This window comes from Carica papaya, chromosome 9, assembly GCF_054855325.1.
Source record: "Carica papaya isolate Zhongbai chromosome 9, ASM5485532v1, whole genome shotgun sequence".
NCBI classification, from domain to species: Eukaryota; Viridiplantae; Streptophyta; class Magnoliopsida; order Brassicales; family Caricaceae; genus Carica; species Carica papaya.
The window spans coordinates 618859-637067 of record NC_142317.1 but is presented as its reverse complement, the minus strand read 5'-3'; the positions used below and the strand labels follow the sequence as shown (position 1 = coordinate 637067).

The 18209-nt window shown below is 33.3% G+C and overlaps 4 protein-coding genes across 5 annotated transcripts; 2 read left to right on the top strand and 2 right to left on the bottom strand.

The window, feature by feature from the left end:
* Window positions 1–5719, bottom strand: LOC148239699 (uncharacterized). The gene is made up of 5 exons (XM_088211516.1): window positions 5006–5719; window positions 4293–4831; window positions 3635–4190; window positions 3242–3505; window positions 1–2693 (listed from the first exon to the last, which is right to left on the bottom strand). Exons 3-5 carry the CDS (start codon window positions 3776–3778, stop codon window positions 2172–2174), a joined length of 930 nt encoding a protein of 309 aa, XP_088067642.1. The 5' UTR covers window positions 3779–4190; window positions 4293–4831; window positions 5006–5719; the 3' UTR covers window positions 1–2171.
* A 391-nt stretch (window positions 5720–6110) lies between these two features.
* LOC110810318 (small ribosomal subunit protein eS10z-like) lies at window positions 6111–8176 on the top strand. The gene is made up of 5 exons (XM_022036451.2): window positions 6111–6270; window positions 6376–6424; window positions 6816–7095; window positions 7194–7323; window positions 7862–8176. Exons 1-5 carry the CDS (start codon window positions 6268–6270, stop codon window positions 7940–7942), a joined length of 543 nt encoding a protein of 180 aa, XP_021892143.1. The 5' UTR covers window positions 6111–6267; the 3' UTR covers window positions 7943–8176.
* Window positions 8177–9200: 1024 nt separating this feature from the next.
* On the bottom strand, window positions 9201–12312 carry LOC110810309 (heat shock protein 83). The gene is made up of 4 exons (XM_022036440.2): window positions 11978–12312; window positions 11435–11576; window positions 11038–11318; window positions 9201–10938 (listed from the first exon to the last, which is right to left on the bottom strand). Exons 1-4 carry the CDS (start codon window positions 12113–12115, stop codon window positions 9388–9390), a joined length of 2112 nt encoding a protein of 703 aa, XP_021892132.1. The 5' UTR covers window positions 12116–12312; the 3' UTR covers window positions 9201–9387.
* A 1778-nt stretch (window positions 12313–14090) lies between these two features.
* On the top strand, window positions 14091–17798 carry LOC110810315 (glutaminyl-peptide cyclotransferase). 2 transcript variants are annotated; one of them, XM_022036448.2, is made up of 11 exons: window positions 14093–14291; window positions 14542–14598; window positions 14816–14851; window positions 15176–15240; window positions 15583–15646; window positions 15943–16060; window positions 16197–16294; window positions 16920–16990; window positions 17099–17126; window positions 17323–17377; window positions 17505–17798. In XM_022036448.2, exons 1-11 carry the CDS (start codon window positions 14103–14105, stop codon window positions 17639–17641), a joined length of 918 nt encoding a protein of 305 aa, XP_021892140.2. In that variant the 5' UTR covers window positions 14093–14102; the 3' UTR covers window positions 17642–17798. The 2 variants fall into 2 exon arrangements, with proteins under 2 accessions (XP_088066766.1, XP_021892140.2); XM_088210640.1 differs by lacking the exon at window positions 14816–14851 and having other exon boundaries at window positions 14091–14291.
* Window positions 17799–18209: the final 411 nt, after the last annotated feature.

Genomic DNA, 18209 nt, shown 5'->3' with positions numbered 1-18209 from the left:
TTTGTAGTGTCATCTATTTCCATTGATTTAGTATTTCGTACATTATGTAGCTACTTAATATATTAAAGATGGAAAATTCTGCTTTGTGAACTTTTAGTTGATACTTCCTTTGAGGGAATATGAATGTTAGATTGAGGGACTACAATGACAAATTCTTGTTATCCGTATTAAATTTTAGTAATATTTAAAGGAAAATATAACTCATAGATTCATTAAAACGATGGTTTATTGCAGGTGAAATCGCCATGGTTGAAATTCTTGACTCCATAGCATATGGATGATCTGTTTCCTTTCCATCTTGATATGAAAGACGAAGATCTCTACAAAGAGGGTTTCACTTCATCGTTCGCACAAGAACAGAAGTTAAATATTGGATCTTGCTATGTGGATAAGTTATTTCCTCCTACCTATATTTCGTTTGATACGGTATTTCATCTATTGATCTCACATTTGGTTTATATATCTTATGATACAAGTTTAAGTAGATCAATGCAGGGTGCTTCGTCGAATTGTGAAGGAGATTCCTGCGAGGTTCTTATCAAGGACATTAAAGAAATGATAAAAAAATCTGGAGCCACCCACATCGCAATGATTGTTCCATATTTAGTCCCTAACAATTTTTGCACTTTGAATGAAGAAGCCTACACTTCTATGGTGGTGTCCGTTGGCAATTTTCACTATGGTGAGAAGAAAGAGCTTCAACTCATGGAAAATTTTAAGTTGAGATGTGTGGAGAAAGTCCGTCAATGAACCAAAATCACCACTCGAGAATTTGTCGATGATGTAAAACATAGAGAATATAGAGTCAACGATTGCTATGCAAAAGCCATTAACAGAATAAATAATGGGTTGACCAAGATCGTTCTAGTCGATGTTATATTCGTCATTGCTCGCATTGTTTAAGTATATTACGATACTAAAGACAGACATGATAGCTATCTTGAGATAAAGCTTTGACTGCCCCCTGATTTGTTTCATGATTTGATTCTACTCAAGAATCAACTTCCCTTCTTTGTCCTCGAATCTTCTATAACTTAATCTTTCTATCTCGCTCAAATTACAACCTCTCTCAGTTTTAAAAATTGTTTTTGTTTTTTAAGTATTTCAACTCCTAGATAATAATGCATTTCATCGATATAGTATGAGCATTATCATACTAAAATTCTCAAGTTTGTTTTTAAAGAAAAGAAAAACCATGGGCAAATTTAAAGTTATGTAAAAGAGTGCTCAAAATTTCTTAGTCTCACATTTTTTTATGTAGTGAGTAATAGCTCTGGTTGTTCGCTGTTCAAGAATTCTTGTTTAGGCAGTTCATACCATCCATACATAGTGTTTTGATCTAAGATTTCAATTCTTCTATGTTTCAGCAGTAGCATATTGTTCCATGGAGCTAAGGTCCAAAATATGGAAGAAACAGGTGTTTCCACGACTCTACCACCCAGTCAATTCCGTTCCACTTAATCCCTATTTCATGGCCACATATCTTTCCGGCTAAGTAATGGGAAACCTTTCTCCTGTTACATGAATCCAATTTTCAATTAGAAAACATTATAGAATCTTTAATTTGAAATCTAATGGCTTTGGATTAGTGTCACTATCAAAAAAACATGTAAGTTTGTAATTATATGTCGGTGATGAATGAGTTGATCAAGACTACCAGAGATGTTGATTTACTCATTGAGAAGGTAAACTGGCTAGGCAACAGCACTGCGGCCAGTTACTTTATTTAACAAACTGCGCTTTAGTGTTGCTTTGAAGCGGTACACTTACTATGCTAAGCTATGGAGAGATTTAAAGGCACACTATGATCACTCTTAACATGGTTGGAGGCGATCTTGAAACATGAGTATTTCAGGACTTCTTAGAAAGGTGCTTTCACCATTGCAGCTGAGGTATTGCTGGTTATAGATTTTATTCAAATTGTGTGTGCTAACATCGTAAAATAAAATATCTTTTTATTTTTTATGATAGCACACATAGTTTGAATGAAAGTTAGAGCCAATAATACCCCAGCGGCAACGGTGAAAACACATCTAAAAAGATTTTTGAAATACTCATGTTTCAAGATCGCTTTTTAACTATGCTAAGGTTGATCATAGCATGTCTTTAAATCTCTTCACAACTTAGTATAGAAGGTGTACTTGTTGAAAGTAACACTAAGACATCGTTTGTTAAATATAATAACTGGTGAGCCACTTTATCTTCTCAACAAGTAAATCAACATCTCTGACAGTCTTGATCAACTCATCCATCAGCAACATATAATCGCAGATATACATGTTTTCTTGATTGTAACACTTCTCCAAAGTCATTAGGTTTTGAATTAAAGATTTCGTAATGTTTTCTAATTGAATATGAGGAATTTTGAGCACTCCTTCATCAAACTTTATATCCAGCAAGTTTGTTTTAGGATTCAACTCAATCTTCACCCCTGCCTCTTGTAACTCTGTCATGCTGTAAAGGTTTTTACTCATGGTTTTTCCTTTCTTTAAAGACAAACTTGGGAATGATAATGTGGGAAATGTCCATATTATATCGGTGAAGTGCTTTACTTCTCTTTCGATGATTATTCTTTGGGAGTTGAAGTATTTAAAAAACAAACAAACAATTTTTAGAAACTGAATGAAGTTGTGATTTCGAAGAGATAAAAAAATTAAATTATAAAAGTCTTCGAGAACAAAGAATCCGAGAACCTGTCACTGCTGTAAAACAAAGAGAAAATAGAATCCGCAGTTGCTATGCAAAAACCAGTAACATAAGCACCAACGGGTTGACTAAGATCATTCTTGTCGATGTTGTATTTGTCATTGTCTGCATTGTCCAAGCATATTATGGCACTTAAGGCAGGCATGCTAGTTTGTTTTAGAGAAATTTTTAATTTTCTCATGTTTTGATTGATAATTTGATTTTACTGGAGAATAAACATCCTTTATTTGTTCTTCAAGACTTTTTATAACTTGATCTTTCTATCTCTCCCAAATAATAGCCTCTTTCAGTTTATAGAAATTATTTGTTTGTTATTTAAAAACTTTGTATCCAGTAAGTTTGTGCCAGGACTTATCTCAATTCTCACATTTGCCTTCCATAACAGTGCCATATTATGAAGGTTTCTGCTTGTAGTTTTTCCTTTCTTTAAAGACAAATTTGTGAATAACAGTGTAGTAAATACTATTATCATATCAGTGAAATGCTCTACTTTCTTCCGATGATTACTTTCTAACAGTTGAAGTATTCAAAGAACAAACACAATTTCTAGAAACATAAAGAGGTTGTGATTTGGGTGAGATCGAAAGATTAAGTCGTAGAGGTTTTTAACGAAAAAGAAGAAAAATTGATTCTCCATTAAAATTAAATCGTGAAACAAAATAGTGAAAAATAAAAAATTTCTCTCAAGAAAACTACCATGTCTGCCTTCAATGCCGTAATATGCTTGGACAATGCAAACAATGATAAATACAACATCGACGAGAATGATCTTGGCTAACCCGTTACTACTTCTGTTAATGATTTATTTACAACAACTGCAGATTCTATCTTCTCTCTGTTTTACAGCATTGACAAGTTTCTGTATGATGATTTTAGTTCGTTGATAGATTTTCTCCAAATATTTCAACTTAACATTTTCAATGGCTTAAACTCTTTCTTCTCGCCATGGCGAAAAATGGCTAATGTACACCGCCATAGGAGTGTAGGCTTCTTCATTTAGTTTACGAAGATTGTCAGGGACTCTATGAATCAAACAATATGAAGATGTGAGTGACTCAATATTCTTTATCATTTCTTCAATTTTCTTTATCAGAATCTCGCAGGAATCTTTTTCACAATTTAGTGAAGAGTCTTTCGTTTATTTACGTAAATTTATAGCCCATTTAGACTTAGCTAAGGATCTTAGCATCGGGTTTAGCCCATTCAGGGTGTGGTTTTCAGCCCATCTTCAACACCCTGGGGTTTCTTTCAGGTCCCAACCGCCCACTGGTATGCCTTACAGGTACAGTGCATCCATGTCGCAAACTTACGTAAAACTCACCATGATGAGGAAGCATTAAACCTACGCTCTAACTACAGTATCTACCGTATGGATTTAGATGCACAAATTTCATATCCGGGTTAAGAATGTTAAATTGATCTTACCTTATCGGTTGCGGATGATGATGTTGGATCGTGGTGTGACGGTGTTTCTTCTCCATGAGCTGCAAATACATACACCATAACCTGTTCGTCACAAATACTAAATCCAAAGGGTGATTTGTTTCGACTTCTGGATTTATGAACTGGTAAAAGAAGGGACTTACCGAAAAGCTTGCCTCTCTCCGCGTCGGAACAGTACGCCGAAGTGGCTTTCTGCTTTCAGCCTTTCGCTGCACAACCTCTTCCTCTGGTCTCTCGAATCTCACTTGCTCCGCCGTGACCAGGATGCTCGCAGGAGCTGAGTGTCCCGTTACTTCCTCTGCCCCAATGATATTCTGCCGAAATAAATGGAAATTGTTGTCTTTAATCAGTTCTATCTGACAGTATTTTAAATCAATCTCCCATCTTCTTGACCAAACCTTGATGAGAATCCATCACCGTTCCTCATAATTACATAGTCAAATGAAGCAATTTGAAGTCAGAGTATGTGATGGAAATTTGAAGCATCGGGAAGATAGATCAGATTCGGCTGATAACGTGGGATCCTCATCCCCAGAGGTTGATTTTGAAAAAGTTTTTGCCAGTGCGTTCAGCAGATATTTTGAAAAGAAAAACCAGAGGTTGAAGATGAAATCAGTGCATTCAGCTCATTTCTTGTGACTGGGAAAACAAATGAGACACTTGAATTGATTCTCGCTGATAACTGGAGATATAGAAACAGTTGCAGACCTATCAGATACACATACCTACATGTATATAGATTATATCTTCATTGACAGTATACAATACATATTCATTGATCTGATTAATGTTGTATAGACGAGTGAAGATAACAATTTAAAGGGAAAATGAAAAGACAAGGTTAAAATTGGATTACTCTTGAGATTCTTGAGTTATATCATCCGATTTCGAAGTCGTCCTCACTTTCTGCTACCATTTTCGCTGGAAAACATTGCTACTCCTTCGAGAACTCTCAAATGTTACTTAGCTTGCAAGTTTAAAAGCATAATGCCAAATTCTGTGTTTGTGTATCTCCATATTGTGCATGCTAAGTTAGTTTGCATGATCAAAATAACAGAAGACAAAGGCTAAATGCATGAACTACATTCTATAGGAACGAACTTGAAGGATTTTCAAGGAGAACTTTTCCCGGAAAAGTTGTTGGGTGGAGTGTTCTTAAATGTTCTGTACGTGCTTGGCAATGTAGAAAGTATGGGAAAATGAAGGCGAGTGGGTATAGATAGCGGTAGGAAGAAGTTTCAGCCTTGCCCTAACACGCATATAACGTGTCTGCATGCAGAGAGAAGAAGAAAGAGAAGGGAGAGTAAAAGAAAACAGAGACAAGAGAATCGTATCTACCCTAACACACATATAACGTGTCTGCCCGCAGAGAGAAGAAGAAAGAGAAGAGAGAGTGGAAGAAAACAGAGAAAGAGAATCGTATCTGCCCTAACACGCATATAACGTGTCTGCCCTAACAGCCAATGGTTGACACTGCGTGAAACAAGAGAGAAGAAGAAAGAGAAGGGAGAGTGAAAGAAAATAGAGAAATGTTCATGATGCAAGACCCTAACACGCATATATCGTGTCCGCCTGCAGAGAGAAGAAGAAAGAGAAGGGAGAGTGAAAGAAAACAGAAGAAGGTTGAAAGATACATATAATATATACATACACTGGTATTTATATATATATATATATAAAGCTTCAGCCGCAGTAAAGAGAAAAAAGGGCCATTTGCTTATGAGCTCTTGCTGTTTGAACAGGGTAAGGCTCAAGTTATGTCATTCTCTTTTGGACCCATTTCGGATATTCAAATAGATTTAAAAGACTCTTGAGGATGCGGGTTCGACACTCACTGGCCTCTTGAGCCCGAATTTTTAAAAGGTTTATTTAAAAATTCGGGCTCAAGAGGCCAGTGAACGTCGAACCCGCATCCTCAAGGGCCTTTTAAATTTATTTGAATACCCGTAAAGGGTCCAATAGAGAATTACATAACTTGAGCCCTACCCGGTTCAAACAGCAGTCGCTCATATATATACTCATCAATTCGCGAGTTCGCGAAACCCTACTGCCAAAAAGCACCATTGCCGACTGCCGCTACTGCGAGAAAGGGGCTGAATTCGACTTCGATTTGCAGCGATGGTACCTTGTTTCTCTATCTTTTTGAATATCTATATACTATTAACCTAATGGAAGTTCACTTGCGATGTATGTATATGTGATGATTTGCTGCATTTAATTTGCTAGATCATACCAGAGAAGAATCGTAAAGAAATCTGCAAGTACCTCTTCCAAGGTTAGTGTATACTTGCGTTTAGTTGGTAGTTGTCATGATTTGCTGTTTGTTGCTCACTTCTCGCGTGTTTGGTTGACGAGAAAAAGGGAAATTTGGGATCGTTATATTAGTTGTTGTGATTTTTCAGCAAGAACCAGAAAGGTATAGCCTCAAACGTTAAAGACTGTTTTAAGTAGTGTGAGGTGGAAATTGAGTGGAGAGTTTGTGTTACTTGTTATCCGATTGTGGAACTTAACCATCTAAATGGTAGAAGAGATGCTTATATTTCTTTTAGATTTTTATTGGGTTCATACTTAAATTTAAATTGATTAAGATGTATAGAGAGGTGGAGAATTAGATTTTGTTCTGATTCTTTTGTGTTTTTTTATAATAATAACTATTGAATTTACAGAGGGAGTTTGCTATGCTAAGAAGGATTACAATCTTGCAAAGCATCCAGAGATAGATGTTCCCAACCTGCAGGTGATCAAATTGATGCAGAGTTTCAAATCCAAGGAGTATGTCAGAGAAACATTTGCCTGGATGCACTATTACTGGTACCTTACCAATGAGGGAATCACATTTTTGAGAACTTATCTCAATCTACCTTCAGAAATTGTGCCAGCCACTCTGAAGAAGGCAGCCAAGCCCCCAGGTCGCCCTATGGGTGGCCCACCTGGTGATCGCCCCAGGTAATGTATTTGATAGCTTTCCACCATTGAGGGTTTTCGTATACCATTACATGTGTTTCTTTTGTGGCTGAGAGTATATTTTGGTTGTGTTTGGTTAGGGGACCCCCTCGCTTTGAAGGAGACCGTCCAAGGTTTGGTGACAGAGATGGTTATCGGGGAGGTCCTCGAGGAGGTGACTTTGGTGGTGAGAAGGGAGGAGCCCCTGCTGATTTCCAACCTTCCTTCAGGGTAACCCTCTTTCGTGCTTATTAGTTTCTATGGGATTACATTCTTCTTGTATTTGATTGCACTAACTTGCATGCATTATAATTTTTTTTTCAACTTAGAGTCGAGGTTGGAAGAATTGACTTAATTTTTCTATGTATCAAGACAACTATAAGTTTGTATGGTTGAATCTCCTAACCCACTTATCTCAAACCATGAAAAATTTTAGCCTACCATGTTACTGGTTCACGGAGTACTGGAATCATAGGTTGGTAATTGACTTCACCTTTGCCCGAAAATGTAAGAAGTCGGTATATGTTTAGAGCCTTCTCTTCCTGATAACCATTTCACGGTCCTCCCAATGTTTTGGTTAGACATGTAAGAATTGGCCCTATACATGGGCATATCAATTGAGAAGAATTTTGTATGCTATTTTATATGACTTTCACAGCAACTTCGCACGAGGAAGCCGAAAATCTGTCATGTTAAATACTACCTTCACAACAATCATCTTAGTTACTAGACGCCAGTCACTAAATATCTGTGCTCCCCTCCCTTGCAGGGATCTGGTGGAAGGCCTGGGTTTGGCCGCGGAGGTGGAGGCTATGGTGCAGCGCCTTCAGGATCAGGTGGTTTTGCTTGAAAGGCAATGCTAGTGTTAGTGTCGGAATCTTCCTAGTTTAGCCATTTAATATCTCAGAGCACTTTGTATTGAACATCTGTAACTTTAAATACTATATTGGCCTTGCAACGTGATCACAGTTTTGTTTTAGTTTGTTATTTAAAGAATTGAACTTCTATATGTCTGGATTGAATTTTCTAGATTGTAATTCCTGAAAGGTGAAATGGGGTAATGGAATTATTGAGCACGAAGCAACTAAGGTCTATATGATTTCATCAAGTCTTTTATTGGAGTTCTCTTAGTGCTTAATCTGCCAATTTCATATAGGTCTTGGATTTCTGGTTTTCTGTTGAAACTGAGATCTGTTGAACTTTAACCGAAAGATTAAGCCGGATATTAATTGATCCAGCCTAATGTTCAGTTTGAGCCAGGTAATGTTGGCTGTTATAATTAGAAATGGAAGGGAAACATCTATCTCTGCCATGGGCATGAAAGTTTAACTCTTCGGCTTTTCACTCTTCACATATTTGTAAGCATATTCTTCAGAGATACCAAAAATGAGATTTTATACCCTTTAAAGTCAGCTTTGTTTCTCTGGTATTGTAATTTAATTAATATATCTCTTTAGAGTTAGAAAATACATAATTTTACAAAATTAAATTGTAAAATGTTCTTATGTATGAGAAAGAGCTTATGATTTTCTCAAGCAAATGGAAATTTAGAAGTGATATCTGTTTGGTGAGACCTAACTTGTGGAGCTTAATTGTTTTCGGGAGGAAGATTAATGGGGAGTACTGTTAGACTTTTGGAGTAATGAAATAATAATGAAATGAAAAAACACAGAATAGAAATTTGAGTTTAGTTCTTCAATTTTAAATAATATATTTTGTATTTCTTTTATATGAAAGTGGAAACTTGTAGTTATTTATTAGAGATATAAATAAAATTTGTTTAATTGAGTAAAATTGGTAAATTTTGATTATTTTTTATGTATGATTATTCAAATTAACTACTAATAAAATGTAACTTTGGATTAAACATAACATAAATTAAATCAAAACAATTCAAATTTCACCAATATCTTGATCAAATTCCATTTGCAATTTACTGGAATGCTGCTGAAATACATACTCAAAGTAAAAATAAGATAAATTGCAATTTATTAAGTCAGGAGATGTATTATTTTCTTGTCTCTTTTATCAGGAATTTTTTATGGTAAGCCGAAAATTAGTACGGTAACAAATTGCTCCTTGAGAAAGAAATATTGCAAGGCAAGAAATATGTGCAAGGAGGCCATACATATTTAACTCCATTTGTAGCATACAGACGCGCACGGAGACTCTTGAAAAAGTAAAAAAAGCTACAGTAACACAAACAGAGACACAAAAACAACCAAGTTGAAAATTCACTACCCAACGCCCTCACCCCCACAAAAAGCCTCCAAGAGGAGGCACCATTTCTAGTTTTTAATCGACCTCCTCCATCTTGCTCTCCTCAGCGCCATCTTCCTCCAGAGGCGGCATGTCATCATCATCACCAGCAGTCTCCTCCTCATCAATGCTCAGACCCAACTTCAGCATTCTGTGAATCCTAGAAGCAAATGTGTTTGGATCATCAAGGCTGAAACCAGAAGTCAGGAGAGCAGTCTCAAAGAGCAGCAAGACAAGATCTTTGACAGACTTGTCGTTCTTGTCAGCTTCAGCCCTCTTCCTGAGCTCCTCCATGATGCCGTTGTCAGGGTTGATTTCCATTGTCTTCTTGCTCGACATGTATGAACTCATGCTGCTGTCTCTAAGGGCCTGAGCTTTCATGATTCTCTCCATGTTGGCTGTCCACCCGTACTCTCCGGTTACCAAACAGCAAGGAGAATCCACAATTCTGTCGGACACTACCACCTTCTCCACCTTGTCTCCTAATATGTCCTTGATTACTTTGCACAGGTCCTCGAATGATTTTTTCTTCTCTTCCTTTTTCTTTCTCTCTTCCTCTGTTTCATCGTCCAGCTTCAGACCTTCCTTGGTAGCGGAGACGAGCTTCTTCCCGTCATATTCCTTTAGTTGGCCGACAGCATACTCATCAATGGCGTCCACCATGAAGAGCACTTCGTATCCCTTCTTTTTGAGTCGCTCCAAGAATGGTGAGTTCTCAACGGCTTTCTTGCTCTCACCTGTAATGTAGTAAATATCTTTTTGTCCCTCCTTCATTCTGGTAACATAGTCCTTCAAGCTTGTCCATTCGTCTCCACTCTTGGTTGAGTGGTAGCGAAGGAGGTCTGCCAGTTTCGCTCTGTTCTGGCTATCCTCATGGATGCCCAATTTCAGGTTCTTCGAGAATGCCTCATAGAACTTGTTGTAGTCTTCTTTGTTCTCTGCAATCTCATTGAACATTTCAATGCATTTTTTAACAAGGTTCTTTCTAATTACCTTCAGAATCTTGTTCTGCTGAAGCATCTCACGAGAGATGTTGAGTGGTAAGTCATCAGAGTCAACGACACCCTTAACGAATCCGAGGAACTCGGGGATGAGTTCCTCACAGTTGTCCATGATAAAGACTCTGCGGACATAGAGTTTGATATTGTTCATCTTCTTCCTGCTGTCGAAAAGATCAAATGGCGCCCTTTTCGGTACAAATAGAATCGCTTTGAACTCAAGTTGACCCTCGACAGAGAAGTGTTTCACGGCAAGGTGATCCTCCCAGTCATTGGTCAAGCTCTTGTAGAAGGAGGCATATTCCTCCTTGGTGATCTCCTCGGGCTTGCGCAACCAGATAGGCTTCTGCTTGTTGATGAGTTGCCACTCATGAGAAACCTCCTTGATCTTCTTCTTCTTTGATTTGGTCTCTTTTTCCTCGTCAACCTCCTCAATATCTCCTTCCTCTTCCTTTTTGGGTTCATCATCCTCATCATCACTAATTTCCTTCTCGGTTGTCTTCTCAGTCCAGAGATAGATGGGGTAGCTGATGAACTCAGAATGCTTCTTCACAAGGTCCTTAATCCTTCTCTCCTCCAGGTACTCCAGCTGGGAGACAAAATAACGCAAAGCCATGTTAGTAACCTTCACAAGACAGAAGGATTGCAACATTTAAAAAAAAAAAAATCATTTGTACGAATGCGATACCTGGTCCTCCTTGAGGAAGAGAGTGATCTTCGTTCCCCTGCCAAGTTGCTCACCATTGACATCCCTGGTAACTGTGAAGGAACCGCCAGCTTGGGATTCCCAGATGTATTGCTCGTCATCATTGTGCTTTGTTGTTACGATCACCTTCTCTGCAACAAGGTAAGCTGAGTAGAAACCAACACCAAATTGACCAATCATGCTCACGTCAGCTCCAGCCTGCAAGGCCTCCATGAACTCCTTCGTTCCTGACCTAGCAATGGTACCCAAATTGTTGACCAAATCTGCACATAAAGACGTAAATCAGTCTTAACGCCCATATTACACTCCCGCGTTGAGGAAATAGTTGATGATAAGGCTTATATTAGCAATGTCACTTTGGAAAACACTAAAATTGTACCTGCTTTGGTCATGCCGATACCGCTGTCTATGATGGAGAGGGTCTTGTTGACCTTGTCAGGAACGAGCCTAATGAAGAGCTCTGGTTGAGCATCGAGCTTGCTCTTGTCAGTTAAGCTCTCGAATCGAATCTTGTCAAGAGCCTACATGATCACAAAGCATTAACCATAAAAGTTATTGTCGAAACTAAATCAAACCAATCAAGTGCTCCCTAATGCAAACCGAATCACAGCGAATCCTGGGGCTAGAAACTTCTGCAACTATAATAAACAGTAAAAAGTCGGGGAAAATTATTTTCTTTCCAGAACATTTCAGTTCTGTTTAATAGCTTGTCCGACATCAGTCCTAATCCTAGACATACAATTCTCGCATTTACTACAATTGACAGTAAAAACTCAAATCATTGAACAATCTATCGCATAAAAATTTAGCGACAATAAACAATTTGTAATCAGCAAACAAAACGAAGCATAGCAGCCTACGAAGCTACATATATACAGATTCTATTAGAAAAATACAGAGATAAGAGAGTTTAGTTACGTACATCAGATGAGTTGCTGATAATCTCACGAAGGAAAATCTCCTTGTTGCTGTAAAATGTGTTGATAATCAAACTCAGAAGCTGGTTAATCTCGGCCTGAAAGGCGAAGGTCTCTGCATCAGCCATCTGCACATCCGCCATTCCTCTATCCTTCTGCAATACAACCAAATAAGCGAACGCAGCGAGAGAAAACAACGAGGAGCGCGAGAGATTTCAGAGATTTGCGATTGTAGCTTCGAAAATTTTTCGTTGATCTGAAACACGGAAAGGGATGTGTATTTATATAAGAAGCATAGAGGTTCTAGTCCCTTCTCTGGTTAACGAGGATAGACCATACAGGTGGAAATGAATTCTGGATTGTTCTACGAAACGTAGTCGTTTGGTTCGATCGCTGGAGTTTGTTCAGTTTTTCCCCCTTGTTCTTTGCGTGCGTGGGAGATTTTTCGAGGGAAAGTGATTTTTTCGGGTTACGGGTGGGATTCGAGAAGGTTCGTACAGTTATAGCGTCTGGAATGTTCCTGTCAAAGTGACCGTTTCGGGCAAACCAGGATCTCGCACGTGCCGAAAAACGTTTACACGTGCGCAGTTTGACTTCACACTCCCGAAAATGATGATTTGATTGGTTTATTAATTTGATTATTTAAATTTTTATATTTATTTACGTATAGAAATTAACTAAAATTAATTAATTTAATCAAAATTGACTGGCGCTTTAATTTGATTATTTAACCTTTTATTTTAATGTATTTTATAACAATCAAATTTAACTATTTATCGTAATAATTTTATTTTAGATTTTCTGTATCAAAATTATTAATTGTAAATTATTAATTTATTATTTTATATATAATTTTTAAATTATAATAAATAATTGAAATAGTCTTATAATTCATCTAACTTTAATTTAAACTATAAATAAAAGTAAAAAAGAGAAAAAAAAATATATAAAACGGCATTTCAGTAAACATAAAACGGCAGTTCCGAAAACATAACCCACCTAGTTTATGTGGACTTACAAGGCTTTAGATCAAAGGCCCAAATTAGAATCACCTAAAATTGTATCCATTGGGGGCGTAAAACTCGTTATTCTTTAAATATATTAATATAATAGCGGTGGATAACTTATAGTAATTAATACAATAGTATTAATAATTTATTTTATTAATGTATTTATAAGATTATACTAGTTTAAATTGAATTTTATACAATTAGGTTTGAAATTCATTACATACATAGAACTTGTCATTCTATTACTGTATTATAAACTGACTATAACCGACACATAATATTTAGTACATCAATATCAATGATTTATCCATTAGAGTGCTCGTGAAATTGAAAACTAAATTAAGTTTCATTCCAACGAGTCATGTATCAACTTTCAATTAGTTATTTTTATGATTTTTACCAACATTCAATTTCTGTATCGGTGAGTAGTGTGATATTTTTACTGAATTAGTATAACTCACCCTTTCATTAATTATTTCAGATCAAGATGACCAAAATCCAGATCCCGATCCACAAAGAAGTTGTGAATAGTTTACTATCCGGACTCCCTTCAAAAGTTAGTGAATGTAGTCTAATGATGCTCAGTTGTTTACTTTTCGTTTGTTTTTTTTATAGAATATATATTTTCGTAATCCTACTGGTATTCTAAACTATTATGTAAAAAATATAAAACTCCACTATATCATTTCGTTTCTGCATTCAATTATGAATTTTTTTTTTTTAAGTTCCGAATTTTTATACCATAACTGACACATAATATTTGATACATCAACATTAGTAATTCATCCATTATGGTGCTCATGAGACTGAAAACTAAATTGAATTTCATCCCAACAAATCATGATATACCAACGGATTTCTTAAAGTAAAATATCTACCGATGGATTAAAAAAAAAGATCTAATCTTTTTATTACTTTTAAAGGAGTTATAGGAATTGAATTTCTATCCTTTCAATCATTAATATACTTGGTAATATTCGATACAATGAATTAATATAAAAAATTAAAGTTCATCGTATTAATAATTATCGTACTACTTAATTGAGTAAAAACAACTAATAGTAAGTATACATCATAGTTCCCAAATGGCCATGGCCATATAATAATATCCTCTCTTAAGATGATGGCCATGGCTTCTTCTTCTTCTTCTTTTTGTTTCAAAGACGACAAAATGTCTAGGCGTAACTTTGTAGTTCTCTTAATTTTGGCTTACGGTCTTGTCTTAACGACTTGCTCTCGACCATCGTCTCGAGTTTACATCGTTGAGGTGCTCAATGAGTTTCCTCATGATCCCTATGCATTTACTCAGGTGACTCATTTCCTTCGCATGTTTGTACACACAAATACAGACGAGTATACGTACATTTATGATAAATTATTGAATTAGTTTTTAAATTTTAACATTTATTAAATTAATTATCCACAATTTTAGAATTTCATTTATGTATTTTTATATCGAATCTTTCTTATTTATTAAAATTTTAATTAAGAAAAATAATTATTTATTTCAGGACTCAAATAAAATAATCTAATAGAATGGTAAATTATAATGCATGCAGGGTCTGGTTTATGCAGAGAATGATACCATCTTCGAGTCGACTGGTCTTTATGGCAGGGTGCACCATTTTTTTTAATCCTCTATATATATATATATATATTTTTTTTTCAGCTTAAACTGAAACTTATTATTATTACTAATATTATTATTATGGGTAAGAAATATTGTGTATAATTAATAAAATTTTCCAATTTTTACTTTTGATTTTAAAATAATTTTGTGATTTTTCTATGAAATTCACTCTTTAAACTTTATATTACGAATTATTGTTTCAGTCATCGGTTCGACAAGTAGCTCTTCAAACCGGGAAGGTAAAAATTACATAATGCTAAATTTTTCTTAATATTAACTCTTTTATCATCCATCGATCATCTTTAAATAATTGTATATTCGTATATTATAATTACCCGTATTTAAAAAAAATAAAAAATTACTTCAAATTTTTAATGTATTACAATTATTTTAATTAAGATAATATAATCAGTTTATAATATTTATTTTATAAAAGAACGTAATAATATACTAACACTTAATTTAAATTGATCGTCGTAATTCTAACAATACGTTAATACGATAAGTTATTATATATTTATATTTATGAAAATAATGTATACCATATTGTTTGTTATTTACAGGTTGAGAATATTCATAAGATGGATGATTCATATTTTGGGGAGGGTTTAACTCTTCTTAATGAAAAGTGAGTAATATAAAATGTTGGTAACAATTTTTTTTGAGAATTTTGTCTTTAATGTGCAAGGAATTCAATAAGCTGAATTGGGATTAATTATTTAATGTGTAACCTTTTTTGGATTTTATATTATGTTTGGAACTATAGGTTATAATTTCACATTTAATAAAATTTAGAATATATTTTCCAAAATTCACATATAACGATATGTAAATCTACTATATAAATTCATACATACATACATTTTTACACAGTTTTTGTATTAATTCCAAATATAACCTAAGGTAATTTATGGATAGCTATTAATAATATATATACTAATATAATGTCTTTTAATTTTTTTTTTTTCAGGTTGTACCAAGTAGTTTGGTTGAAGAATATTGGTTTTATATACGACCGTCGTACCCTAAGCAATGTTCGTATTGCCTCTACTCTACCACTGTTGCTTTAATTAATTAATTAGTAAATTATTCAGAAAATAATTTTAACTAATTAATTAAATTAATAATATTTAAAGCATTCAAATGTGATTTAATTGTAATAAATTTTTAGTTATAAAATAAAATAAAATTATAGATAAATAAATATTAAAAATTAAATTGTAGTAAGAATTGGATTATAATAATTAATTCAATAATTTATTCTCTCATTAAATTGTTGAATTAATTATTTAATTAATTTATTAAATATATGGAAATGCAATTTTTGCAGATCAAGAATTTTACCCATCAGATGAAAGATGGCTGGGGACTAGCAACTGACGGGAAAATCTTGTACGGAAGTGACGGCACTTCAATATTATACGAGATTGACCCTCACACCTTTAAACGTTTGTATTTAAATTTTCTGTCTTGGTTCCGTTTCATTTAGTCTTCTTTTTTCTGTTTTAATTTAATTAATAATAAATTTTTTAATTATTTATATTTTACGTATATCTTACGTCATATTATAACGTATTTACGTAGTTATTAAAAAGCACAATGTTAAATACAATGGTCATCGAGTGATTCGTCTCAACGAGTTGGAGTATATAAACGGTGAAGTTTGGGCAAATATTTGGCAGGTATGTATTTTCTTTCTTCTTCAAAATAATTAAATCATAATATCGTAAATTTTTCCGTGTACTTAAAATAAAAAAATATATATTTATTTATTAATTAAGTGATATACATACATCAATTATAATATAATATAACAAAATTTATAAATAAAAAAAATACGTAATAATATAATCTGACTCAAACTTATGTCTTTATTCTCCTAGGAAATACCTATACTAACTTGAAAATAATATTTGGTTTATATATAATATATATTTAAGGTGAATTTTGTATTTTTTTTTAACAATTTATGGGATTTACATTCTTAATATTGTGTTTCAAAGAAGGAAAGTAAGAGACAATGATAGAAAATATTGAGAGAGAAGGAGAGAAATATAAAATTGTTTTAATTTTTTTATTTTTAAAATAATTTAAATTTTTTTAATCAAAACTAAATACTACGTTAAACGACACGTATAATTTGAAATACAAAGTTAACATATTAAATAATATAATGTGTTCATTCTAATAATACATAACATAATCGTTAATGATATCAATAATCACTGTTATAGATTAATATTATTTTTTTTTTTTATATCGGACAAATTTAATATCCAAAGTATAATATATGTTATCTCTTTGTAGACCGATTGCATAGCTAGAATCTCAGCAAAAGATGGCACTTTACTCGGGTGGATACTTCTTCCAAATTTGAGGTTTTTCCACTTAGCTTTTATCTTACCAAATTTATCGCTAAAATTTAATTTTTACTGGGTTAGATTATTCATAAAATAAGTTGATTAAATAAATATTCTTTTTTACAGGAAAAAACTGATTGACGAAGGATTTCGTGTAAGTATTTTTTGTAAATAAATTTATATATTTATTAATTAAGTGATATATATACATCGATTATAATATAATATAAATAATTTATATAAAAAAATAAAAATCTAATATCAAATATAATTGTTTAAATTATTTTCCACTAGTCAAATTGTCAAAATTCAATTATATAAAAAAATATTCAATTTTTATTGTGTTATAGGACATTGATGTTTTAAATGGCATAGCATGGGATCAAGAGAATAAGCGCATTTTTGGTAAGCTCTAAGTAATATGAATGTTTTATATAGGGTCGTATTTTGGATTAATTATTTAATTATTTTAATATATATTTACATATTTTATAAAATATTAAAAGTTTTTAAGTAATGAATTATTTTGCAGTCACAGGAAAATTATGGCCGAAGCTTTTTGAGATCAAGTTGCACCTAGTAAGACATCGAATTCCCGATGGATACATCGAACGACATTGTTTGAACTTGAGAGACAACACTCTTTCTTTAAAGACAGACATCGACTAATTATAGCAATTAATCGAGTTCCTCGAATACGAATAATGGTTTAAAACTTTGTATTATACGATATAAAAATATTATTGTTGAATATATTATTACGTTATTTTCTCTATACTATATGTAAGAATTATTTTAAAAAATAAATAAATTAAAATTTTATATATTTATAAATTTATACTTAATAATGATTGTATTGAGATATTGTTTGCTATGAATTGAATTTTTTTATAAAGTTCTAATTTAAGAAATTTATAAAATTTTGAAAATCAAGTAAAAAAATATTTAATTAATGTATTTTTATTTAATATATAAATAAGAAGTGACCCATAAATTATAATTGAGTTTTATTGATGCTTTAGTTATTTTTTCATTTATAGAAAAAATAAATTAGAATTTTTTATTAATTTACATGAAAAAATAAATTAAATTATTTTTAGTAATTAATAAAAATAAGTAAATGTATATTTTCATTTAATTATATATTTTAACAAATATAATTAAATATTATTTAAAATATATATTTAAAATAAGATTATAGTTCGCATTAATGGAAATCACTTTCCGTTTAACACTT

Bases quoted from the DNA above. Each gene is read 5' to 3' on its own strand.
- LOC110810315 (XM_022036448.2), top strand. From the start codon at position 14,103: ATGATGGCCATGGCTTCTTCTTCTTCTTCTTTTTGTTTCAAAGACGAC. The intron at 15,647-15,942 runs GTTCGTATTGCC...CAATTTTTGCAG, and splicing joins ACCGTCGTACCCTAAGCAAT to ATCAAGAATTTTACCCATCA. The intron at 16,295-16,919 runs GTATGTATTTTC...ATCTCTTTGTAG, and splicing joins TTTGGGCAAATATTTGGCAG to ACCGATTGCATAGCTAGAAT.
- LOC110810309 (XM_022036440.2), bottom strand. From the start codon at position 12,115: ATGGCGGATGTGCAGATGGCTGATGCAGAGACCTTCGCCTTTCAGGCC. The intron at 11,319-11,434 runs GTACAATTTTAG...CTTTATGTGCAG, and splicing joins TATCGGCATGACCAAAGCAG to ATTTGGTCAACAATTTGGGT. The intron at 10,939-11,037 runs GTATCGCATTCG...TTTGTCTCCCAG, and splicing joins TCTTCCTCAAGGAGGACCAG to CTGGAGTACCTGGAGGAGAG.
- LOC110810318 (XM_022036451.2), top strand. The intron at 6,425-6,815 runs GTTAGTGTATAC...TTGAATTTACAG, and splicing joins CTGCAAGTACCTCTTCCAAG to AGGGAGTTTGCTATGCTAAG. The intron at 7,324-7,861 runs GTAACCCTCTTT...CCTCCCTTGCAG, and splicing joins ATTTCCAACCTTCCTTCAGG to GGATCTGGTGGAAGGCCTGG.
- LOC148239699 (XM_088211516.1), bottom strand. From the start codon at position 3,778: ATGATAAAGAATATTGAGTCACTCACATCTTCATATTGTTTGATTCAT. The intron at 3,506-3,634 runs TAAGCCATTGAA...TGTAAATAAATC, and splicing joins CATGGCGAGAAGAAAGAGTT to ATTAACAGAAGTAGTAACGG. The intron at 2,694-3,241 runs GTTCTTTGAATA...CAGCAGTGACAG, and splicing joins TGTTTCTAGAAATTGTGTTT to GTTCTCGGATTCTTTGTTCT.